Raw genomic sequence first — 27,118 nt, forward strand, 5'->3', positions numbered from 1 at the left:
GATATGTGTGTGTTAGTGGGGGAATGTTAATAATTTATCCTGGATTCTTAACAGATTTCTCAAATTGACCACACTTGAAATACCTAAAGTCATCTCCCAGAGGGCGCAAATTTCCAAAATGACCAAGTGACAGTGGTTTAAGGGGTAGTGTACTCAAGTAAAAGAATAGTGGCAATGAATTTGGGGTCTGGAAAGACCTCCGTCACTAAGTGGCTCTGAAAAATTGTGCGAATCCTGTAACTCTGTTGCTTAGTTTCTTCATCTAGAAAGTGCAGCAGTTGGCATACAGTGACAGAGCGTCCCTTCAAACTGAGAACATTTATAGTAAAGAGGAGGACTCAGCAGGAAAAGTATTTTACAAATTCAAAACTAAATCTAGAAAAATCACAGCCTATATAATAAAGGTGAATAAAATACACTTATGAACCCTTTAAACACAGAATACATATAAACATAATATAAATATAGAAAAATTAGTGTGTGTATTACAAAGTATTTCGTCAGGTTAGAAGAAATACTGTAACAATACAGAGCCACCAGAGGGCGTTTTAGCTCCTGAACCCCCGCTCAGAACAGTGAACTTCCTTTTGCAACTTGTGTTGCTTGAGTGGTTTTGCATACAGCTGCTTATGCTACAAATCTGAGCAAAATTTGCTTGCAATTTTTCAAACTTCAAATTTTTCAAAGGGGTAAAGATAAAAGTAGTTTCAAAAAAGTATCTGTATAACATTAGCATTTTAAGCAAGGTATGTATAGACACAATCTTTAATTGTGTGAAATAAAGAATGAATGCAAAAATACTTTAGATCATTCTCAACAATCCTTGAAAATTGTTAAAATGTTTTAATTGTAGATATTTGAAAAAATATGAAATAAATGCCTTTGAACACACTTCCCAAAGTGACAAATCCAGAACAAACCATACGCATAGGTGAAATAATGAAAATGCTTCTCTAAAAAAAAAAAAAAAATGTTGATGAGAGGAACAGATTGAAATTGGCTATCATCTTTTATATGTTGGGCATTACTCCTACAGTTATTTGAGTACATCAATTCAGAGACAGAAATTAATCTGATCTCTATAAAATCTACAATAAAAGCAGGTTATTCACCTCATACAGCAAAGAGCCACTTTATGAAGATGTATTTAAATAGAAAAATGATTATAAAAATGATTGATGCTTTCGGAATGTATAACTGGATGTTACCATTTTCAGCCCAGACACCAAGATGCCACTGATGTGAAATCTAAAATCAGACTTTGCTATGCAAAATTTGCAACCATCATAAGAAATAGAAGGAGGTATATAAATTTCTTAGGGCTGCCCTAACAAACTATCACAAACTGGGTGCCTTGAACAATAGAAATTTATTGTCTCTCAATACTTGAGGCTACAGGTCTGAAATCAAGGTGTCAGGAAGGCCATATTCCTTCTGAAACCTGTAAGGGAGAATCATCTGTTGCTGCCTCTAACTTCTGGTATTTGCCTGCAATCCACATGGCTTGTAGATGACACCTGGCTCCAATCTCTGCCTCCGTCATCACAGAGGCATTTTCTCTCTGTAGGTCTCTGTTTTCTCCTAAGGACACCAGTCATTTTGGATTAAGGGTCCACCCTACTCCAGTAGGATTTCATGGTAACTTACCTAATTCCATCTGCAATGACCTTATTTCCAAATACATTCACATTCCGAGGTGCTTACAAGAAAGTACTTCAGCATATCTTTTGGGGGACACAATTCAACCCATGACAGGAGACATCAAAGGGTGGAGAAGACTGAGGTTTTCTATGGAGGGAGTAGTTGCCCGGCCTCTAGAGAGGAGGGGGTGGGAGTCTCGCTTCCAGGGACAAACCTTATTGAGAGGACTCAAGGCAGGGGTGGCAGCTTCATGGGTGCACAACCCATGAGGTCAAGCAGGGTTTGAAATTTGAAAGTCTTAATAATTCTTGAAAAAAATCCTGCTGGGGTGCCTGGGTGGCTCAGTCGGTTAAGCGTCCGGCTTCGGCTCAGGTCATGATCTCACGGTCTGTGACTTCCAGCCCTGCGTCAGGCTCTGTGCGGACAACTCAGAGCCTGGAGCCTGATACAGATTCTGTGTCTCCCTCTCTCTCTGCCCCTCCCCTGTTCATTCTCTGCTTCTCTGTCAAAAATAAATAAACATTAAAAAAAAGAAGAAAATCCTGCAGTTCATTGTGCCCTGAACATTATGTAGAACACCATTTTAAGGGCTTCATTGCTATGCGCTTCATGCTTTTGGGGAATATGGCAGGCTGTGACTTGACTCACACATAGTACAGCTGGCCTGTGACAACCGAATTGAAGTGACTGCACTGCCTGAGTCAGCTTGCCTCCTTGGTCAAGCCATAAAAAGTGGCCCACTTGAGGCACCTAGGTGGCTCAGTTAAGTGGCTGACTTCGACTTAGGTTGTGATCTCACTGTTCCTGGGTTTGAGGCCTGATTCAGGCTCTGTGCTGACAGCTCAGAGCAAGGAGCCTGCTTCTGATTCTGTGTCTCCCTCCCTCACTCTCCCTGCCCCTCCCCTGCTTATGCTCTCTCTCTCACAAAAATAAACATTTTTTTTTAAGTGGCCCACTTATAAAATATGCATTGTCTTCTCAGCACTGCAGTAAGAGGTGCTTAGCTATGGGAATCTCTAAAGAACCTTAAACACTCTCAGGAGAGGGAGTTTTAAATCTCTGACAGGCCAGAGAACAGGAAGGAGTTACCAAGGACAGTTCAGGTAAGACCCCTTATACTTTCTACTACCCTGGTAGAATCAAAAACCAATTAGAAGTGTGCGGGAATTTGGGAGTGGGCAGGAGAGATAAGAAAGAAAAGAAGTTCTTAAAATGGTGAGATAAAGGAGTCAACTATGTTCTACCCCACTGCAGGCTTCCAACCTAGGAAAAGGGAAGAAGGTCTGGGATTACATTTCATTCAGAATTTTCACTAGTAATATTCAACAGGCCATTGTGTTTTCTGAATTGAACCCTAGGGGTCCTAGACAAGTGGAAAAATCTACAGTTTTCATCTAGAGGTAGGGAAAGACATGCTATTTCTTTCAGTTTAAGGGGTTAATAGGCTTTAGGGGCTGAATCATGTCTCTCCCCAACCTCAAATGCATATGTTGAGGTCCTAGTCCCATACCTCAGAATAGGACTACATTGGGAGACATAGGCTCTTTAAGGATGCAATTAAAATTAAATGAGATCATTAGGGTGGGTCCTAATAAGATTGTTTTTATAAGAAGTGACTAGGACACAGCCACAGGGAAGACCGTGTGAAGACACAAAGTAAAAGAATCATCTACAAGCAAATGAGAGGGGTGCACAGAAGAAACCAATCCCGCTGATACCTTGATCTGGGGCTTCTGTCCTCCAGTGCTCTGAGGAGATTAAAAACCACCTAGTGTGGAGTACTTTGTTACAGCAGCCCTAGCAAACTAATGTAATAGGAGACAATAAAAACTAAAATGTTACAGTCATCAAAGTAGTTTTGGAAGGCATAATAACTAAAAGGGCTCACAAAATGGAACAAAGGATCAATCGCTTCTTATAAGATAGCTGAACTTAAAATAATTGAGTAAAAATGGCCTTTTTAGTGGCTGTTTGTAGAGCTAGCTTGACCAGCAGACTACAAAAGAAGATGCATAATGCTAGATGGGTCATAATGTTATGTGTTAAATTTGCTGATTATGTACAAAACAGAATTTTCAAAGCACCATAAATTATTGCGTCTGTACAATTCATGTACAGAGCTCTACTTACTATGCTTTGCAATAATGTTAAGTTGGTGTGCATAGGAACATGAATGCAATTGTACAATGATACAAAAGGGCAAATTTAATGTAATATATAGGAATCATATTATACATGGTTTCTAAAACAGGTACTCAATTAATGTTAACCTCCTCCTTATTCCTCTTTTATAATGGATGGGAATACACAGATTATTTTACTCTGCTTCTAGTCAACCTAAAGTGATTAGACTTTGATTTAACCAATCGTTATTAGAATCAAACTGCATTGGAGCAACTGGAAATATATGCTGAATATAGTATTTATGTAACTCACTTCTGGTTTTGGTAAGAATCAGTACTGATAACCAATGATAAAGCAATTTCAGTGTTTTAACTAGAAAGGGAGGAAAAGTGTCCAATTTTTGTAAAAGAACATACAATTAGACTTCACTAATGAAAGGCTCGATCTCAAAGTCATCAACATGTGTGATGTTTAAGTTAATGTGCTTCATATGTGTTCAGGATTGAAATACCTTACCTTATAATCAGGAATAAAGGTTTTAATTATAGAAGGAGAACAGATTGGGCAGATACTCTTCCAGGACCTACACATACCACCTGAGGGAGCCTATGTGGGGTACTGACACAGCCAATAGGCAACAGCCGTAAGGAGCACCTTCTTCCTAAGGAATCTAAGCACATTGTCCCCAAAGTCGTAAGAAATTCAGTAAAGGGTGACTATATATGCTGCAAGTGTCAGGATAGTCTTCAGGTATTACAGCCTCTCCTCAGAACTGCGTGCAGAGGGCTCAGCACAGATAGGTAAGAGCAACACCTGCTGGACCCTGTCCTAAAAATTGTTTGGGTACTGTGCATACTATCAAGGCAGGAATTCACATACAAGGCCACAACCTGGGAGGACCTCTAACACTAAATATCAATTACTGACTGCTTTCTGGGTACCTGGATCTCTGCAAAGTATTTTGCATATGCAATTTTAGTCTATCCCAAAGTGAATTCCATGAACCTCCTACAGTAGGAGATATGAAAAAGCACAAAGATGATAATTATGGGTAAAAAGCAGATAGATAAAAAGGAGTAAATAATTGAGATCAAGCCTAATAATTTCCAAATAAAATCAAGAAAGACATGTACATGACATACACTAACCTTTTTATTATTAGAATAAAAACCATCCTAGAAATACTCAAGCATAGTAGAGTAAGGGGAAGATGGCAGCTTAGGAGGACTCTGGGCTCACCGCGTCCTGCTGATCACTTAGATTCCACCCACATCTGCCTAAATAACCCAGAAAACCACCAGAAGACTAGCAGAACAGAACAGACTCTGGAGCCAAGCATAGACAAGATGCCCACGGAAGAGGGTAGGAAGGGCAGAGAGGCAGTGTGCACTACACGGACTGGTGGGAGGGAGCCAGGGTGGTGGAGGGGCAGCCCGCCCAGCAAGGTGGAGCCCCCGAGTCTGGCTGGCAAAAGCGGAGGGGCAAAAGCGGAGGGGCAAAAGCGGAGGGGCAAAAGCGGAGGGGCAAAAGCGGAGGGGCCGGACTGCGTGAGTTCTGAGAGCCAGCGGGACTTAACATCTGGAATGTTAAAAGTCAACAGCTCTGTGCTCAGAGAGTGGGGAGGTTGAAAGGACTCCAGGAGGGAAAGGTGTTGAGCCCCAGAAGACAGAGCTCAGCTCAGCAGGGAACAAATGTGCTGGCCAGTGCCATCTCCCTCGCCCATCCCCCAGCCAAAATCCCAAAGGGAACCAGTTCTCATCACCAAACTTTCTTTCACCATGCAAAAGCCCAATGCTGTGCTTCTGTGGATCTATCCCTCCAACAGGCCTGCCTCCCTCCCCTACCCCAACCCTGGTGCTGTAAGGCCCCTTCTGCAGGGGACCACTGTCAGCAAAGCTAGCTAAGCCTGCCCCTCCCACCCCTGTGCACCTTGCAGATCCACCCTGGCTAATACACCAGATCCCATCACAGCAGCACCACAAACCTGGCAGTGTGTAAGCAGTCGAGACAGGGGCCACATCACTTCACAATGAGTCCTGTCCCTGGGAGAGGGGAAGATAAGGTACACACCATTCTGACTGTGGCCCCAGCGGTGGCCTGGGGACAGACATCCAGTCTGACTGCGGCCCCACCCACCAACACAAGTTTCTCCAGACAGCACAGGGGAAGTGCCCTGCAGTTTGGAGCTATCACAGGGACTACCCAAAATGATGAAATGGAAGAATTCTCATCAAAAGAAACTCCAGGAAGTAGTGACAGCCAACGAATTGATCAAAACCAATTTAAGGAATATAATGGAACAAGAATTTAGAATAGTCAAAATTAATTGCTGGGCTTGGAAAAAAGCATAGAACACAGCAGAGAATCTATTGCTACAGAGATCAAGGGACTAAGAAATAGTCATGAGGAACTAAAATAAAGTGCAAAATAAAATGGAGGCAGCCATAGCATGGATTGAAGAGGCAGAGGAGAAAATAGGTGAGTTACAAGATAAAATTATGGAAAAAGAGGAAGCTGAGAAAAAGAGATAAAAAAAATCCAGGAGTATGAGGGGAGAATTATACAACTAAATGATGCAATCAAACAAAACAATATCTGTATCAGGAATTCCAGAAGAAGAGAGAGAGAAAGGGGCTGAAGATGTACTTGAACAAATCATAGCAGAGAACTTCCTTGATCTGAGGAAGGAAAGGAGCATTGAAATCCAAGAGGCACAAAGAACTCCCTTCAGACGTAACTTGAATAGATCTTTTGTATGACATATCATAGTGAAACTGGCAAAATACAAGGATAAAGAGAAAATTCTGAAAGAAGCTAGGGATAAACATGCTCTAACATATAAAGGGAGATCTATAAGACTAGTGATGGATTTATCTACTGAAACTTGGCAGGCCAGAAAGGAATGGCAGGAAATCTTCAATGTGATGAACAGAAAAAACATGCAGCCGAGAATCCTTTATCCAGCAAATCTGTCATTCAGAATAGAAGGAGAGATAAAGGTTTTCCCAAACAAACAAAAACTGAAGGAATCCACCACCATTAATCCAGCCCTACAAGAGATCCTAAGGGGGATTCTGTGAGTGAAATGTTGCACGGACCACAAAGTACCAGAATCATAACTACAAGCATGAAACCTACAGACATCACAATGACTCTAAACCCATATCTTTCAATAATAATACTGAATGTAAATGGACTAAATGCTCCAACCAAAAGACAAAGGGTAAGACCTATCTATTTGCTGTCTACAAGAGACTCATTTTAGACCTGAGAACACCTTCAGATTGAAAGTGAGGGGATGGAGAACTAGCTATCATGCTACTGGAAGTCAAAAGAAAGCTGGAGTAGCCATACTTACATCAGACAAACTAGACTTTAATTTTAATGTTTATTTATTTTTGACAGAGAGAGACAGAGACAGAGACAGACAGAGACAGAGACAGACAGAGACAGAGACAGACAGAGACAGAGACAGACAGAGAGAGAGACAGAGAGAGAGACAGAGAGAGAGACAGAGAGAGAGACAGAGAGAGAGACAGAGAGACAGAGAGAGAGAGAGAGAGACAGAGAGAGACAGAGAGAGACAGAGAGAGACAGAGAGAGACAGAGACAGAGAGAGACAGAGAGAGACAGAGAGAGACAGAGAGAGACAGAGAGAGACAGAGAGAGAGACAGAGAGAGACAGAGAGAGACAGAGAGAGAGAGAGACAGAGAGAGAGAGAGACAGAGAGAGAGAGAGACAGAGAGAGAGAGAGACAGAGAGAGAGAGACAGAGAGAGACAGAGAGAGACAGAGAGAGACAGAGAGAGACAGAGAGAGACAGAGAGAGACAGAGAGAGACAGAGAGAGACAGAGAGAGCAAGATCAAGCGCATGAGCAGGGGAGGGACAGAGACAGAGGGAGACACAGAATCCAAAGAAGGCTCCAGGCATTGAGCTGTAGCACAGAGCCCGATGAAGGGCTCGAACTCACAGATCACAAGATCATGACCCGAGCTGAAGTCGGACACTCAACCGACTGAGGCACCCAGGAGCCCCCAAACTAGACTTTAAATTAAAGGCTGTAACAAGAGATGAAGAAGGGCATTATATAATAATTACAGGGTCTATCCATCAGGAAGGGCTAACAATTATAAATGTCTATGCACCGAATATGAGAGCCCCCAAATATATAAAACAATCACAAACATAAGCAACCTTATTGATAAGAATGTGGTAATTGCAGGAGACTTTAATACTCCACTTACAACAATGGATAGATCATCTAGACACAGGATCAATAAAGAAACAAGGGCCCTGAATGATACCTTGGATCAGATGGACTTGTCAGATATATTTAGAACTCTGCATCCCAAAGCAACAGAATATACTTTCTTCTTGAGTGCACATGGAACATTCTCCAAAATAGATCATATACGGGGTCACAAAACAGCCCTTCATAAGTATACAAGAATTGAAATCATACCATGCATACTTTCAGACCACAATGCTATGAAGCTTGAAATCAACCACAGGAAAAAGTCTGGAAAACCTCAAAAAGCATGGAGGTTAAAGAACACCCTACTAACGAATGAGTGGGTCAACCAGGCAATTAGAGAAGAAATTAAAAAATATATGGAAACAAACGAAAATGAAAATACAACAATCCAAATGCTTTGGGATGCAGCAAAGGCAGTCCTGAGAGGAAAACACATTGCAATCCAGGCCTATCTCAAGAAACAAGAAAAATCCCAAATACACAATCTAACAGCATACCTAAATGATCTGGAAGCAGAACAGCAAAGACACCCCAAACCCAGCAGAAGAAGAGAAATAATAAAGATCAGAGCAGAAATAAACAATATAGAATCTAAAAAAATCTGTAAAGATCAATGAAACTAAGAGTTGGTTTTTTTAAAAAAAAATAAACAAAATTGATAAACCTCTAGCCAGGCTTCTCAAAAAAAAAAGGGGGGGGGGAGAGGACCCAAATAGATAAAATCATGAATGAAAATGGGATTATTACAACCAATCCCTCAGAAATACAATTATCAGGGAATACTATGAAAAATTACATGCCAACAAACTGGACAACCTGGAAGAAATGGACAAATTCCTAAGCACCCACCCACTTCCAAAACTCAAACAGGAAGAAATAGAAAACTTGAACAGACCCAAAACCAGTGAAGAAATTGAATCAGTTATCAAAAATCTCCCAACAAATAGGAGTCCAGGACCAGATGGCTTCCCTGGGAAATTCTACCAGACATTTAAAGCAGTGATAATACCTATCCTTCTCAAGCTGTTCCAAAAAATAGAAAGAGAAGGAAAACTTCCAGACTCATTCTATGAAGACAGCATTACTTTGATTCCCAAACTAGACAGAGAGCCAGCAAAAAAAAGAGAACTACAGGCCAATATCCCTGATGAATATGGATGCAAAAATTCTCAACAAGATACTAGCAAATAGAATTCAACAGCATATAAAAACAATTCTTCACCATGATCAAGTGGGATTCATTCCTGGGCTGCAGGGCTGGTTCAACATTCGCAAATCAATGTGATACATCACATTAATAAGAGAAAAGAACCATATGATCCTGTCAATCGATGCAGAAAAAGCATTTGATAAAATTCAGCCTTTGTTAATAAAAACCCTCGAGAAAGTCGGGATAGAAGGAACATACTTAAACATCATAAAGCCGTTTATGAAAAGCCCACAGCTAATATCATCCTCAATGGGGAAAACGGAGAGCTTTCCCCAAGATCAGGACCACAACAGGGATGTCCACTCTCACTGCTGTTGTTTAACATAGTGTTGGAAGTGCTAGCATCAGCAATCAGACAACAAAAGGAAATTAAAGGCATCAAAATTGGCAAAGATGAAGTCAAGCTTTCACTTTTTGCAGATGACATGATATTGTACATGGAACACCCAATAGACTCCACCAAAAGTCTACTAGAACTGATACATGAATTCAGTAAAGTCACAGGATACAAAATTAATGTACAGAAATCAGTTTCATTTTCATACACTAATAATGAAGCAACAGAAAGACAAACTGATTCCATTCACGATTGCACCAAGAAGCATAAATACGTAGGAATAAACCTAACCGAAGATGTAAAAGACCTGTATGCTGAAAACTATAGAAAGCTTATGAAGGAAATTGAAGAAGATACAAAGAAATGGAAAAACATTCCGTGCTCAATGATTAGAAGAATAAATATTATTAAAATGTCAATACTACTCAAAGCAATCTACACATTCAATGCAATCCCAATCAAAATTGCACCAGCATTCTTCTCGAAGCTAGAACAAGCAATCCTAAAATTTGTATGGAACCACAAAAGACCCCGAATAGCCAAAATAATATTGAAGAAGACCAAAGCAGGAGGCATCACAATTCCAGACTTTAGCCTCTACTACAAAGCTGTAATCATCAAGACAGCATGCTATTGGCACAAAAACAGACACATAGACCAATGGAACAGAAGAGAGACTCCAGCATTGGACCCACAAATGTATGGTCAACTAATCTTTGACAAAGCAGGAAATAATATCCAATGGAAAACAGTCTCTTTAACAAATGGTGCTGGGAGAACTGGACAGCAACATGCAGAAGAATGACCTAGTCCACTTTCTTACACCATTTACAAAAATAAATTCAAAATGGATAAAGGACCTGAATGTGAGACAGGAAACCATCAAAACCCTAGAGGAGAAAGCAGGCAAAAACCTCTCTGACCTCAGCTGCAGCAATTTCTTACTTGACGCATCTCCAAAGGCAAGGGAATTAAAAGCAAAAATGAACTATTGGGACCTGATGAAGATAAAAAGCTTCTGCACTGCAAGGAAACAATCAACAAAACTAAAAGGCAACTGACACAATGGGAGAAGATATTTGCAAATTACATATCAGACAAAGGGCTAGTATCCAAAATCTATAAAGAACTCACCAAACTCCACATCCAAAAAACAAATAATCCAGTGAATAAATGGGCAGAAAACATGAATAGACACTTCTCTAAAGAAAACATCCAGATAGCCAACAGGCACATGAAAAGATGCTCAACGTCACTCCTCATCAGGGAAATAAAAACCAAAACCACACTGAGATATCGCCTCACACGAGTCAGACAGAGTTGCTAAAATGAACAAGTCAGGAGACTATAGATGGTGGAGAGGATGTGGAGAAACGGGAACCCTCTTGCATTGTTGGTGAGAATGCAAACTGCTGCAGCCACTCTGGAAAACAGTGTGGAGGTTCCTCAAAAAATTTAATAGATCTACCCTATGACCCAGCAATAGCGCTGCTAGGAATTTACCCAAGGGGTACAAGAGTGCTGATGCATAGGGCACTTGTACCCCAATGTTTATAGCAGCACTTTCAACAATAGCCAAATTGTGGAAAGAGCCTAAGTGTCCATCAACTGATGAATGGATAAAAAAAATTGTGGTTTATATACACAATGGAATACTACTTGGCAATGACAAAGAATGAAATATGGCCTTTTGTACTAATGTGGATGGAACTGGAGAGTGTTATGCTAAGTGAAAGAAGTCATACAGAGAAAGACAGATACCATATGTTTTCACTCTTATGTGGCTCCTGAGAAACGTAACAGAAGACCATGGAGATGGGACAGGGGAAAAAAAAAGGGAGGGAGGAAAACCATAAGAGACTCTTAAAAACTGAGAATAAACAGACAGTAGATGGGAGGTGCGAGGGAGGGGAAAGTGGGTGATGGGCATTGAAGAGGGGACCTGTTGGGATGAGCACTGGAGGTTGTATGGAAACCAATTTGACAATAAATTTCATATTAAAAAAAAAAGTCCATCCTTCCATTTACCATTGTGTAATAAAGTATGCTACTTACTTCAAGAAAAAAAATAGTAATCAAGCATAAAAATGAGATTCTCAGGTATGAAAAATAAATTAATCATATTAATTATTAGGATTTGTGAACAAATTAATGCCAGAAAATAAAGCATTACATACAGTTTTTTTAGGAAAAAATTATCTGTGGACCAAGCATTTTAACATCAGTTAATTTTTTTTCAAGTGCAAAGGCCAAAGAAACATAATTTCAGGTACTATATGTATATAGACTCAGAATATATTCTACAAATATATCTTTATTGAGTATAAATCACTTAAGCTAGCTACTGATTGAATTAAAATTAGTAAGCAAGGAAAAAAGAATGTGGTAAAGTTTCAAAACTGTCATAAGAGACCTGAGGAAAAATCATTTTCAGGCTGTGATTATATTCCTCAAACAAAATTAATGGCAAATGTGAATGCTTTGGTGTTTCCATTTACACTGGCATCTGTATACAACTAAAAGAAAATACTTCAATGTGGAAAATTATACTTCACATTAAAACAAAAGATAAAAGAAATTTCTCCAGAAATTTCCCTCCTTCAAATCAAGGTCTCCTACTAAATTCAGCTATTAAATATGTTTGTATTAAATTGAATATTGTATTAATAAATACCATGTTTGGAAAGGATATAGTACTCATGTTTGATAGGTATTTCTTTTATTCTCTTGGTTACTCATAATTCCCATTAAAAGTGTGAGCATTAAAAAGTACAAAAGATAGGAAATTTTTTTCTGAGTGCCATACATCAAATCTATATTTTACATAGTTTAATTAAATGAATTTCATATACTTCTCAAGGTTTTATACTGTTGAGTAGAATGTACAACTTTTGTGAAGAATATCCTTATCATTGACTTTGCATTCTCCTCTTACCACTTGTGATTTTCAGAGAAGTCCTGAGTTTCGGTGCTGAAGAGGCCAACCCCTTCAAGACTAACTTGTTTAGCTTACAGGCCAGGGCTCCAGCGTGTATAATTGATTTCTAGAGCTGACTTCCTCCAATTTTATCAGACTGCATTGGAAAACTAAAAGATCCTCATATAATCTTCCTTATATTCCCTCTTGACATTGCAAAGAAAAAAATACCCACAAAACACTGAACCATGCTTATCATAGCTAACAGAAGAAAATAACTTTTATAATTTAGGTACTTACTAACTCATGAACCTTCAATTATCAATGTTATAAATAAATTATTCATACCAGGAATTTAAAAAAAAAGAGATTCTTATAGTATCAGTTTAAATTAGCTAACAATGAATCCACAATCCACCTTGACATTTGTTGGATATTTTGAGAATTGTAGCCAAGCCCAGCTATAACCGTATAAGATAAGCAGAGAGCCTACCTTTAATGAGCTCTCTGGAGAAGCTAATTCTACAACCTTTGGAAACACACTGACAATATTTAATAAAATTTACATGATGTACCTATGGAAAGAAAGATTTAAACGTCTTTATGAAAGACATCATGAGCTCTATAGAGCTGGGGTACTGGTTGTATGGTGGTAAGAATAAGGAGTGCCCTTTGTTGAGCCCCATATGGTTAACAAAGTTTGTTTTATTGAACCGGTTTTATGATATATGAGACAAGTATAGTGCAGGAAATGTGGTGCCACCAAATAATAAGTATTTACTATTTTAGTTTATTAAACTGAGGCCTCACAAAAACTTTATGAAACAGATGACACTGCCTTATTTTGCAGTTCAGGGAAAGGACTCAGAGGTCAACTAGCTTTCTCAAGATCACACGGCAGACACTATTTGAAAACACAAGTTGATATCAATGCTTCCACAGAGAAATCTCCTATATTGTGGGGTTTCTTTTTGTTTTTAAGATTATTTTATTAGCTGAATTTTATATTCCCAGGTGTTTTCTTATACTGCTGACAAAGAAATCCGAACTGATGATTTGTGCTTGGATGTGTCTAGACTCAGCGGACCTGTAATCATGTTAAAATGCCACCACATGAGAGGAAATCAGTTATGGGAATATGATGCGGAGGTACAGTATTTTCTTCAATTTACTTATCATTTAGTGCTTAAACTCATTTATATATTTCAAATACATTTAAATGCTAAGCTACTTTTTCTGCATTGGAAGAACTGTATTTTCAAGCATGCACGCCTCTATCTGGTAGCATGAGGATGGTATAGCATATAAATAGGTTTTTGCCAAACTAGCCCACTAGTGTAAAACACGAATAAGGAAAGTAAATTCATTTTTATGTGCTTAAAACGTGTTATCACATGTACATGCTTCATATAAGTTAGGCAAGCGGCCAGCTACACTTAGGTGAGAGGTATATATGAAGATGTGCATTACAGGACAATATCAACAACATTTTCAAATTTTAAATTTTACAGCTTCCCAACTTAAAGGAAAAAAGAAAAAAAGCTGATAAGATTAGCAAGAATGCTCTTTATAATGGTAAATACTTGCAAAATTCGATAACCTAATTAGGTACATAATCAGCCAAGCAGCATTTCCTCAATGTAGTACATCTTTCTGATAGAAGAGAGGGAGAGAAAACAATAAAATTACTGTTGGGAATTTATAGCCAGGCTGTGTGTAAAAACCAGATCAACCATCAGATGGAGCTAATAAAAAAGAAATATTTTCTTCTCCATAAGGAAGTTGCCTTGAAACAGCTTCGTTCCTTTCCACTCCCTTTGCTTAACAAAATGAATTGGGTCATCCGTGTTACATTTTCCTCATGAAATGGTTGGTGACTTAAAATAAGAACTATTCTTGCAAGATAAATAATGCACTAGAGGTAAACAAATTTCACAAATGCACTGTTTTACCTAAGCCTAAAATACTCTGCAAGTGTAACATTTTAAAAACCAATCTATAGTCGTTGGTATTATTGATATTGTAATAATGTCTTCTTTTAAAAAACTTTTTGAATGTCCTTCCAATTTGCATGATGTTGTAGTTTCTTAGCAGGAAAACTTACTGAATTTTTATGTAATTTGAAATTGATTATGTAGGGTTAACATTTGGCTCCAAAATTTATATAATCAAGCTCTTTGGACATAAAATATTCTTCTTCTGTGATATAATTAAGGGCAAACATCCTGAATCATTCCGATAATGCACCAGTGCGTTCTATTCAGACTCGTCTTCTCTATACCTTGTTCACCTTTGTCTGACCCCCATTTTTTCTCTTGAGCTATCATCATCACCACCCTTTATATTAAGACTGCAGAAGATACTTCCTTTAATACATGGGGGTAAACCTGGACCCTTGGCTCTCTCCTTCTGTACAGTACAGATAAATGTACAGATAAAGGAGAAATCCTACAACTAGCATTTTTTTTAAATAAAACTTTATGTTGCTGTTGCTCTTTAGTTTTCACAATGAACCCAGAACTCTATTGGCCTGGTGTTAAAAATTAAGAAATCTAGAATATATATTTATAAGGAAAGGAGAAGGAGTAGATGTACTTTTGATAAGGTAAAGCAGTGTTGAATTTCAGAGTACCACTTTTAATCTTCAAACTTTCCTTATTTTTTGAGTGGGCAATGGCTACTATGGTCATAACTCAGATTCTTTAATTTCTGAAATAACTATATTATTGGTACTTAGGTGTGTATTTTGTTTACGTTTTTATCAGCCAGCAGTAAGACTGTTGAATACTAAGGGATTTTGAAAGAAAAGAGGAAAAAAAAATAGATTGCTTCACCTAAGACAAATCAATAGTTTTTGTAAATTTACTATTTTGGATGACTAGTAGTTAGCTACTGTAGTATTTTTATAGCATTGGAATATTTTGTGTCATGTAAACTTCATTTCTGGAACACACATAAAGCTTATAATATTCCATAAATATTGAGAAATGTTTAGGTTTTAAAAGATCTGATCATAGTAATAATTATATAACATACTTTACCCTATGTTTGTTTTTAAAATTAAATCGTGATGTTCAACTTGTCTAAAATTAATATTTAAGTCATAGTATAGATTTGTTGCCAAATTTATGAGTGCATAAATCATACTGTGGAGAGGTCATAAGAGAATAGAATAATTGTAGGAATAATGAGTCACCTTTCTGGAATTTTCAGCTTTGAAATAAGACTGATTTTATTTGTAAAAAAGTCAGAAGAATAGAGACTTTTTTAAAAAAGAAATTTAAATCTAATACTTAGTCTACAGAACAGTCCCAACTCCTACCACTCAAAGTGTGATTCTCAGACTAGGAACATCACCTGGGAACTTTTTGGAAATTTGGAATTTCACAAGACTATATCGGAGTCTGCATCTTAACAAACCCCAAGTCATTTACATACATATTAAAGTTTGAGAAGGTCTAGACAGTGGCCAAACATCTACTTATCTTCCTTAGTCTTTTTATAAACTGTTGGAATTATTGCAAAGTTAAGAAAAGGCATAAATATACTTTGGAAAATGACAGGCCTTCAGGAGAGATGGGGGAGGGATAGGGAGTAAAGGGTGAGAGGTGCTGGGAAAGAGGAGTCATTGCCAAGTAGTGCTGGTCTTCTGGCATCCACCCTGTGGGAAGTAGAAAGTGGTACTTGCTGCTTCTTTAATTCAGTTATTTATCTACTGCTATCAAAGGCAAAATTAGTTTTCTTTGAGGAACCTGAGGGTGGTATACTATCAAAGCAAAATAAAACTTGGTGGAGTTCACAGGATTACAAGAGCTGAAACTTTTCTTAAAGTTCTCTTCATTCAGCCTTTATCAGGCAGGAAGTAAGCACAAAGATCACACTGCCAGCAATGGGGGCAGAAATGACATTCTAATATAGTAATCGAAGAAAGCTAGTGACTGGTACAACCGCAAATCTCACAGTGTGTACAACTGAAACGTTCCATCACCTCATCTCCCATAGCACTTTCAATTTTAGAAAAGTCATTAATAGGAGAATTATTAGAAAATCCAGAGAAAAATTCAAACAGTATCATAAAGCCTCAAAACATGGAGCCTCTCCAGTTTGTTTGCTTCTTGGGTGAATGAAGGGAAAAGCGAAGGGAATGAAATTTAGAGTGCCTATAACTTCATCTGTTTTCTCAAAAAATTCTAATAGTCCTGTAAGATATTATTATTATTTGTATTCTTTATATTAGTAAATGTAAGCTTACAGTGTTAAAACAGTTTCTCTAGGTTTTAGACCCCAGGTTTCTGGCACCGAATCCAGCAATTTTTCCACTACCCTACATTGCCTTTTGAGGTCATTGACAAACTAGAAACAATTTGATGCTTTTAATGATGCTGATCTCATAAGCTAAACGTGTATTATTATAAATGAAAGGGATTAAATATCATCAATTATCAATTGGTTAAATTAAATTTACCAATTTTACTCACATAGAATTTCTCCTTTCCTTAATATTTGGAAAGATGTTCTGCAATAGACTATTTAGACGAACAGTCATAAAACCACTTTGTCAGTATGGTCTAATTGCTTACGAACTTTATACATATTCATAATTTAATATCTAATTGGTTTTCCTTTTATTTGAGTGAAACTAAGCACATGTTGGCAACAGATACATGTCTTTGGCCAACTTTAATTTGAAACATAGAATTTTTCACTTAATTTTTGTTTTAATACAGCCATGAATTTAATTCGGTATCACTTTATACGTGGCTAAACATGTTCAGTTTGGGGGCAACTGAGCATCACCAACAAAACTACAAGATCCTCACCTGGTTTATAACCTCTTAAATCAATTACCCGAACACTATGGTGCTATGAAAGCAACTGCCACAGAATTAGAAAAAGAAAAAAAAATCTAAATTTCATCGCACTGAAACATTTTAAAAATTATTTTTATAAAGTTGTCATCCATCCATTCTATTCTACTTAGATTTCCTTATATTCAATTTGAACTTTGCAGTTGTGTTCCAATGCATTTGAAATTTACATTTTCTGACAATAAGCACATATAATCACATTTCTTTTTGAACATTCAAGCAGCTATATACAGTGTAAGAATCTAATTTTAGGACAGAGCACTTATGCTCAACAAACACTACGCAACAAAGAAAAAAATAAGGGAGCAAAATATGATGCTAAAAATAAGTCTTGTTTTTCATGTGACTGAGCAAGTTGACTGAAAAAATGAATTCAATATCTATCTGTATCAAATGTTTCCCAGAGTCACAAGATAAGGGATTTTTTTCAGTAAGTAAAAATATGTTGGACTGATATTTACTGAAATCACAGAAGCTTATATTTAGACTTTACCTAACACCTCCTCCTTTTACCTTCATCAGAAAGCAGGTAAATGGCAATATAATTTCAAGGTAAGTAATCTATAATGGCAACCCAGCCATTTCCTTGTGTAGCACTCCTAATAAAAACAGTGACTCAATTTACCTTTAGAAGGCTGTGTATATCTGACTAGTGTTACCTTTCCACATTCCCATTGACCCATAGCTGTGGTTTCTTATGTAGACTCAATTAGTGAATAGGAATTTCAATAGTTTAGTATTGTAATTTTAGTTCTTGTTTCTGAAACATTTACACTCATATTTTTTAGAATACTCATATTCTGTTCTAATGAAACACAGTTCACCATGTCAGATCATACTTAATATTTTGAATAACAACTTCATTATATATTACTCTTTAAATAATTATTATTTCATACTTTATCAATAGGGGAAATCTTACTGCCTTTGCTATTGAATATAACATTGTTTTTGCTTATTATATATAACAATCGAGTTTCATTTTAAATTTTTAACTTTCTAAACTAAATTTTAGTAAGGAATCTTTTAAACTGAAGCCTGTATGATTGATTGGTTCTTTAACCGACCAGGCAGTCACTTCTATTCATTCATTAAATTATCAAGTTTTTCACTTAGTGCTTTCTAATAAAGAAGATGCAAAAGTATGACGTAATTTTATAATTCTTACTTTGTCATTAAACTCGTTTTCTTAGTCTGAGGTCACTTGGCTTTCAATAGTAATTATCTTTTCAAAAGGGTAGATTTAGGGATACTCCATGCATGACACATCCTGTCTTAGATAGCAAAACATATGTATATGTTTAAAGACAGGAATTATTTTCTTATACATCTTTAAATAGTATAATTCAAATTTTGTAAATCCCAGAAAATACTAATGTTTTATACTTCAAAGGAAAATGATTAAGTAAGGTTATAAACAAAAACCAATCCTGGCTTAGGGTTCATCTTACCTTGTTTTCCAGCCAATATTTTAAATAAAGCAATAGGAAAAGATATTCGGCAGTATGCTTCATGTCAGCCTGTATGTCACATTACCTTCAAAACTGAATTAACATGACAGTCCTTCAAAGTTGTGAGAGGCATTTGCAACAAGTACGATAAGGGCTGATATGCTTAATAAAGAGTATTTCATAGAAAATAAAAAGTAGGGGCGCCTGGGTGGCTCAGTTGGTTAAGTGACCGACTTTGGCTCAGGTCATGATCTTGCAGTTTGTGAGTTCAAGGCCCGCGTTGGGCTCTGTGCTGACAGCTCAGAGCCTGGAGCCTGTTTCGGATTCTGTGTCTCCCCCCGTCTCTACCCCTCTCCTGCTCATGCTCTGTGTCTCTCTGTCTCTCAATAATAAATAAACATTTAAAAAAAAAAAAAGAAAATAAAAAGTATACCTAATATAAAACTATGCAAGGTCTTGAATAATCAGCACAGGAGAAATATTTAAATTAACTTTCTCTTTCATTGTCATTGGCTATTTAGAACTATCAGAAATACGTAAATAAAAAAATCATTTCACATGTGTTCTTATATTTATTTCTCTATCCTGTCTCTGTCGAGAAATGTTTTTAATGGAACACACAACACTGGTGTAGATGTAGTAAGACTGACACCCATGCAGTATCCTAGCATATAATAAGCATGAGAAATGTTAGCTGCTACTGCTATTATTACAAAACCAGTATCGTAGATTTTTTTTAAACTTTGCTAGTATGTGTTAAAAGGTTCATACCTTTTGATCTTGTGATTTCACTTCAAGAATAGTTTCTAAATAAGTGACTATAAATGTGGAGAGAGATGTTCAGAGGTGTTTATGATAGCATTATTTATAATAGCTCCAAATTGGAAAGATACTCCCCCAAATGGAAAAGGGAAAGGATTTTTGGCAAATCTACTTTGTGGAAATTGTGTAATTCTTATGTTTTTAGATTATTTGAATACAGAATAAGAAAGACTACGATAAAGTGGAAGGATGTTTCATTGGATGAATATAAATTTGCATAATATGAGCACTAAAAATAACTAGAAAACACATAAAATATTAATCATTGAGAAACACTGAGAAAAAATAAGTAAACTACACTTATTTTTCAAACAAATTAAAACTCAATGTTTTTGTGGGTTTTTTTAAATAAAAAATACTTTTTGTCCCAATGGGATTATTTGAGATTTCTAATTTTTCTTCTGGCTTAATGGCTTTAAAAAAATTTTTAACATTTACTCATTATTGAGTGATAGAGACAGAGCATGAGCAGGGGAGGGGCAGAGGAGGGGGAAACACAGAATCCGAAGCAGGCTCCAGGCTCTGAGCTATCAGCACAGAGCCCAACGCAGGGCTCGAACTCACAAACCATGAGATCATGACCTGAGCTGAAGTCGGAGTCCCAACTGACTGAGCCACTCAGGCACCCCCTTACTGGCTTTTCAGAAGTACCAGGAGTGAAAGTTCTTTGAATGTTTTTCATGGTCACTCGTGATAAACACTTTAGGGGAAATATTATAATAGTATTTTTTATGGAAAATTTTATACTGCATTTATGCTCTGGAGTTATATTTCCTGAGAATAGGTAAAGCAAGTTTTGTTTTGTTTGTATTCAAGGAAAACTTGATAATTCATTTTTCATTTTAATAAAAGATGAAATTCACAATCACTAACACTAAAGTCTTTGATGTTAACATGACATTTACCAAGAAAAATTTATTATGAAAAGAAACATCACTGAAGATAGAGGATTATCAAGTTTAGGAATTTTCAACAGTATAGATAGGAAATTCAAGTTTGGCTATATATATATATATGTGTATATATATATATATATAATCTTAAATATAAATTATATATATGACAATCATATATATAATATATACATGTTATCCTTTGTAGATTTATAAATCATTTGTCTACAATTTTACTATAGACACTAAGTCCTTGAAATAGAAAATCCAATGATTTGTGTCCATTAAGCAGCAAAAGAGATGTAGTTTAATTTTAACAGAATTTATTTTCTGCATTGGCCTTTCATAAGTGTTTCAATCAGAACTTATGAAGAGCCTCCTGTGGGCAGGCACTAGGCTTGATGTATATAGTTATAGTTCCTGGCCTTCCTGCAGCTAATGCTCCTGAAGAGGAAATAGACCGAAAACAAGAAACAAATTAATTACAAATTGTGTTTGGAGAATTAGGTCAAATTAAGAGCCCAAGTGGAGCTGACCTTTTCTTTTTCCTCTCTTCATTAACTTTCTAATTGACATTTAGATGAATTCGGCAATGCAGATGTGCAACACTTTTAACACAGGTCAGCTGCATGAAAACATGGTGGAAACAATTTGAGTACCATACTGTACAAAGTAAAGCAAAGCATTAAATCAATATATTCTCCCCTGGATTCTTCCCTGGCATCTGTTCAAGTTTAGGGCAAAGGAGTGAGGAACTCACAAACCATAACTGAAAAAACTCTGGGTATTCAACAATTTTGACTATCTACTCACAAAATAACCCACTTAGCACTATAAAAAAATATTTTTATCACTAGAGTGAACATTGAGAATATACCTTTTCTGTCCAAAATAACCTTTTGCTCAAAATGTTTCAACATCTGATCTCAGGCTCTGCTCCATCTTCCCAGTCTTATCTTCATTTGCTCCTACTTAATACAGTTGATACTAAAGTCATCTAAAAGGATGTGGCTCTTAGCTCCATGGATGCAATTATTATGACGTGTGCCTTCCATCCTTACCCAGTAGAAACTGTATGTTGCCAAGAATGATTGATTTATTATTGCCTTTATACTTGATTTTGTCATTATTCATTCTTTTCTTTGTCAAACAGACCCACACTCTTCTTCACATAATCACCCAGTCCTGTCTCTCAGTAAGCAAAGTAGCTGATGGCTCCCAGAAGCCCACTGTGGAAACATGTAATGATAGCCCTTTGCAAAAATGGCTACTAAGAAACTATACAAGAATGGAAGTTTTTAGAAATATTTTTGAGAATCCTACTGATTACATTCTCTAATAAGTCTTGTAAATTTGTTTTGCAGACTGTTAAATTTATTTTACTATTTTTGTTATGTTCTGTTATTGAAATCTAGAAATTCTTTAAAATGTACTTAAGAAAAATCTTTATGTGCTATTTCTCCATGGAGTTACTTTTCTGTCTTTTACTTTTAGCTGCTTATTAATTTGGAGGCTGACTATATTAAGAAGTGTTTAGTCAATTATTAATAGACATTTTCCAGTTTTTACTTTATTTCAAATCTTTATATATGCATAAATATAATTAATGGTATACATTATGACATATTAGCTTTCTTAGGCTAACTATAGTCATGTTTATATAATAGATTTTGCATTAGAGCTAAAAATAATCAATTAAAAAAAACATAGCCAAAACTATGGATTGTTTTGGGGACATTAAAATTAATTAATCTGGTTATTTTTTTATTCAGATACTTTCATTGTGTGCAGATTTAGGGTAGCTTTTCTAGAATTTATTATTTTAACCTGAAGCTTTAAGGAAATGCATTTTTGAAAACTAAAATGTAATTTTCAGTAAGTTTATAACAAATTATATCTAAGATTTTCTTTGTGGTTGGCTAAGTGATACAATAAAAGCTTTTTAAAAATTATACCTTTTATCACCTGTGTGATTTGTGAATATCTTCTCAGTAAGCAATGAAAAGAATCGTTATTCAGTTTAAGTCAAAAAACCAGTATGGAATTCTTATAAAGAGTGCAAATAAGAACATGTCCTAGTTCTTGATCTTAAGGGGATTATCGTCCTGTAAATAAAGGACATTACATTGTGCAATAGCTTCCTAGGAGAACACATGGGAAGTTAGGGCATTATTCTGGTTCGAATGAACCAGTTCAAGTTGTTAGAAGACACAATGGAGCTTGGAATGCTCAGTGACAAGGCTGAATGGGGTATGGAGACGAGTGAAGACAAGGGGCATTATTTACATTAGAACTACATTCGAGACGTGTTAGAAAGCTGGGAAAGTTTGGACGTTTTGCACAGAGAACTTGTGTACAAGGTAATTTACATATATTATCTTAGTTTGTTTTCAAAGCCTACCTGGCAGTGTAATGCCCAAAAGGGGTCTTCTTAGAGTTAACTAGACACTTAGTGTCCCAAGTTTATTTACATAATTCTAGGGCAGAAACCACGACTTGCTTCTGTCAGCAGACCCTGCAGCAGTTCATCTAGCCTTAGGGGAGCTAGCTCTTCAACAGGCGACAGCCCTCTGTGAAGGGATGAGAGCCATATCAGGGTGGTGTGGCAACCACCCTTGAAGCACTGAACACGTATGTATGTAACCACTCCATAGGCCCAGCTCTGAGGAACCCAAAAGAGTATGCAAAACTACAAGCCTTGGTGCTTCGAGATGCCCAGGATTTGGTTTCCTATCAGGTGTTTATAATGCGGCGTATCAGATACAGATGCAGTTTATCATTCAGAGGTTATTTTTAATGTTGCCTAGAAACATGTTAACATTGTTACCCTTATCAGATCACTAAGGGGGATCACAGTTATATAGTTGAATGAAGGTTAAATTTGTTAAGCAGATGGGAAAAGAGCATTTTTAAATACTTATATGTATAGTTAAGCATTTTCTGATAAAGAATCGGGTCCTCAGAATGATTTGGCGGCTTGCCCAAGTGTTCATGGCTGGTAACTGGGGCAACAGGAATTCAAACTGAGGTCTACCTGACCCTAAAAGGTCTGGTCTTTCTACTGCACTACATTAAAAAGGAGAGGTTTTTGGTGAGTTCCTTGTTATCTTTACAGTGGTGGCTTTTGACTATTAACGAATTCCTTCAAAGAAAATACTTTTTAGGAAAATATACTAATATTGTGTAAATTATCACTATGTACTTGATAAGCTGATCCTTAAAGTCACATTTAAAAAAAAGATCTAATGGAAGCAATCAAGGCTAAATTGCTTTTTTTCAAAGAGGACATGTATATACGAAGGACCTCAGGTAAGTAACAAAAATAAAGAATATTTTGTTGATTTTAATGAAAATTTTCTAGAAAAAATGTTTTGTTTTTCAAGTTGGTTGCTGGTTCAATTAGCCAACAGCATAATTTCTAGCATCATAAGCCATCTTCTGGCATCATCATCCATCTTCTTGCCTATATTTTGCCATTTCATTTTCTCTTTTTTAGTATAAATAGCTTGATTTCATGTATTGAAAGAGCAACAAAGTCCTCAATCTTGAAATCTTCACGTTTAATAGCCTTGTGCTTTTAATTTCCTGCTTGTTGTCTATTAAGCATCCCCCACAAGCCTATTTTCCATCCCATCTCTTCTCAGGACAGTGCAGTCCAGGGTATTTGCAGTCCTAATCCAAACAAATTACAACTGTCCAGGCAGTGTTTCTCCACCATTTTTATTTCATGCCCCCTGTTTCTTTTCTTTTTTTTTTTTTTTTGAGAGAGAGGGTGTGTATGCACACAGGGGAACGGACAGAGAGAATCTTAGGCAGCACAGACCCCTATGCAGCTAAATCTTAGAACTGTGAGATCATGACCTGAGCCAAAATCAAGAACTGGGTGCTGAATTGACTGAGCCACCCAGGTGCTCCCTCCACATTTTTAAAATCCAACTTTCAGTGCAATATCAAGATCCACCCCCCACTTCCCCCAAAAAGACTTGTCGACCTTTAATTTTGGTATTTGCAACAAAAGTATAATGTGTGCTTTTTTTCAAGATATACCGGCAAATCACCTGCCATATGTTCAAACACTTTTCTTCAGGTTGGGAGTTTTTCCATATAAGAGGATTCTAGGCATTGCCCATGAAACTGAGCAGAAATTTATATAATTTATGTGCATAAGTCAATATGCATAAAACATGTGGATTTAAAATGTATGTTTGAAAAGTTTAAAAGTATGATTTCAAAATATAAATGTGAACTTGGGGCTCCTGGGTGGCTCAGTTGGTTAAGCATCCAACTCTTGTTTTGGCTCAGGTCATGATCTCATGGTTCCTGAGTTTGAGCCCTGCACCAGGCTCTGTGCTGACAGCCCAGGGCATGCTTGGATTCTCTCTCTCTGTCCCTCTTTCTTTCTCTCTCTGTCCTTCTCCTGCTCATGTTCTCTTTCTTTATCGCTCTCTCAAAATAAATAAAACTTTAAAAAATTATATAAATGTGAACTCAAAAGACAAAATATGTGATGACTGGTTCACATGGTACAATTACTGAAATTACATTTCAGCATTTGGGTACTGAGAGGATGCTTATTAATGAAAATCATTATTATGCAGAAAGTAAAATACAGATATAAGATTTTAAAATATATGACCATAACATCCCTTTTTTATTTGGCACTGACATTTTTAATATGCTTAAAAATGAAAACCAAAATATGGTGAGCATACTATCAAGTTCTTTGTTGCTATGATAATCATTCTTCTACACTGAATGTCTCATAGGCACAGATACTATGGTGTGTTTAGTATTTTGAAATGGGAACATCTCTAGCAGTTTTGTTCATTTGGGTCACAGCTGTGACATCTCTTTGCATGTTTACCAAATGGTTACTGAAGAACACACGCCTAAGAAAATGAAGGCTTTGTGAAAGCATGTTAATATTTGCAGCCCTCAAGTGAACTCAGAGCTCACAAATGGGCTTTTTGCAAAGGAGCCTGAATTCTTGGCAATGCATGATAAAGGTCAGCCAATTTCCTTAACCATCTGCAGATAAAGGTGCATTAGACAATGATGAAACTGTAACACTAAAAGTTATATAATAATTCAGAGCCACATGCACAGTTTGATTCACAAACATATAGATCACTGGGTTTACAGTAAAAAAATAAGGGATTTTTAAAAGAGATTTAATCTGATGAGCTAGTGAAGTTCAAGATAAAATAGGTTGCACTGATTATTGGTTATCTTTTACAGAGACTCACCTTGAGGCATGTTAACAGTAACCAATGCCTCGATGAACCTTCCGAAGAAGACAAAATGGTGCCTACCATGCAGGACTGTAGTGGAAGCAGATCCCAACAATGGCTGCTAAGAAACATGACCTTGGGGGCATGAAGATCGTTTCCCCAAAGCCGTGGAAGTGTCTACACTTTTGTTTTTCCATTATTTCAATTAGGGAAAAATATTAACTTTGCTGAGTGGGAAGTTTTAAAATCCTTTTAGTATTCTAAAATACAGTTGTTTATAATTCATTTTTAGGAATGTTTGCTTATTTCCCTACTAAAATTTGTATCTGATCAAAGAAGCACATAAAATACATAAATAACAGCAAACTGTTATTAAACATCAGAACAACTTGAAAAAGAAATTGTGTTTGCTTTAAAAAGAAATCTTTACTGCCCTCATCTCACAAGATTAGTCAGGGGCTTGTTTTAATTTTGTTCTTGTCCTAGTGATTGAAAGAGAAACAATGTAAATGCCTTATGAAACATCTTCATTAGGATAGATTATCAAATGTTTTTAAAACTCACTGTTTCTAATGGACCTTCATGGAAACATGTTGAATTTCTGTGTCAACAAGGCCACGAATTATTTCTGAGCAGTGAATTCGTCGTACAAAATAAGTTTCAATTTTGTAGGAAAAAATTAAATTGGATATTGACTTCTCACAGAGTCCTCATAAAAGCATCACAGTTACACAGAATAGAGGAGAGTTTGAAAGTTCAATTTAAAGGGCATGAAATCAGAAGAAACTAGTTAGGCATTGAGGGGGGGCAAGGTGAAGCTAAGGTGAAAAAAAATAAATCATTTTAAAAGATATTCTGTTTGGGTTGCAATCACTCCTAACATAGTTTGAGCATAACTATCATCTTGGTCCCAGAGTTGATGCCAGAAACTCAATTCTTAACCACTGCCTCTGTGTCGCATAAACTACATAAGCCCTTTTCACTCTAGAGCATGACTTGTCTCTTAGGCTATACAGAATTGTAGGGAAGGGTAGAGTATTATCCATAATTTTTAATTCTATTGCATTTAAAAAGACTCTAGTTAGGTAACTATTACCACTTTAACTTCATGTTTTAAAAAACAATGCAGTACTATCAGAATTTCATTGCCATGCAACAGTACCTAAGGTTTTCATCATCAGGGGAATGAACTCAATAAACATCCATTAAACTTTTCTTCTAATTAAACTGCTTAAAGTCATTTGCCATAAACTGTAGTTCAAGAGCACAATCATAACTAGGCTAGCTTCGCATGTTCTTTTTCCATCTTAAAACTTTCTGTTCAAAATCCATGAGTAGAAGACGTGAAAAGGAAGGGAAATCTGAAA

At 36.6% G+C, this 27,118-nt stretch overlaps 1 protein-coding gene across 4 annotated transcripts in view; it reads left to right on the forward strand.

The window, feature by feature from the left end:
* The window catches only part of GALNT13 (polypeptide N-acetylgalactosaminyltransferase 13), a 565,714-nt gene extending 539,115 nt beyond the window's left edge, over positions 1 to 26,599 (forward strand). For 3 of the 4 annotated variants that reach the window (XM_053215090.1, XM_053215089.1, XM_027055740.2), the window contains exons 12-13: positions 13,501 to 13,635; positions 21,674 to 23,942. In XM_053215090.1, coding sequence (XP_053071065.1) covers positions 13,501 to 13,635; positions 21,674 to 21,859 — 321 coding nt within the window. In that variant the 3' untranslated portion in view covers positions 21,860 to 23,942. Of the gene's footprint in view, positions 1 to 13,500; positions 13,636 to 21,673; positions 23,943 to 25,758 lie in introns of those variants that run through there. The other variant, XM_027055741.2, reaches the window with a different exon arrangement.
* The last annotated feature ends 519 nt before the right edge of the window (positions 26,600 to 27,118 follow it).

The sequence above is a fragment of the Acinonyx jubatus genome, chromosome C1 (assembly GCF_027475565.1).
Source record: "Acinonyx jubatus isolate Ajub_Pintada_27869175 chromosome C1, VMU_Ajub_asm_v1.0, whole genome shotgun sequence".
Taxonomy (NCBI): Eukaryota; Metazoa; Chordata; class Mammalia; order Carnivora; family Felidae; genus Acinonyx; species Acinonyx jubatus.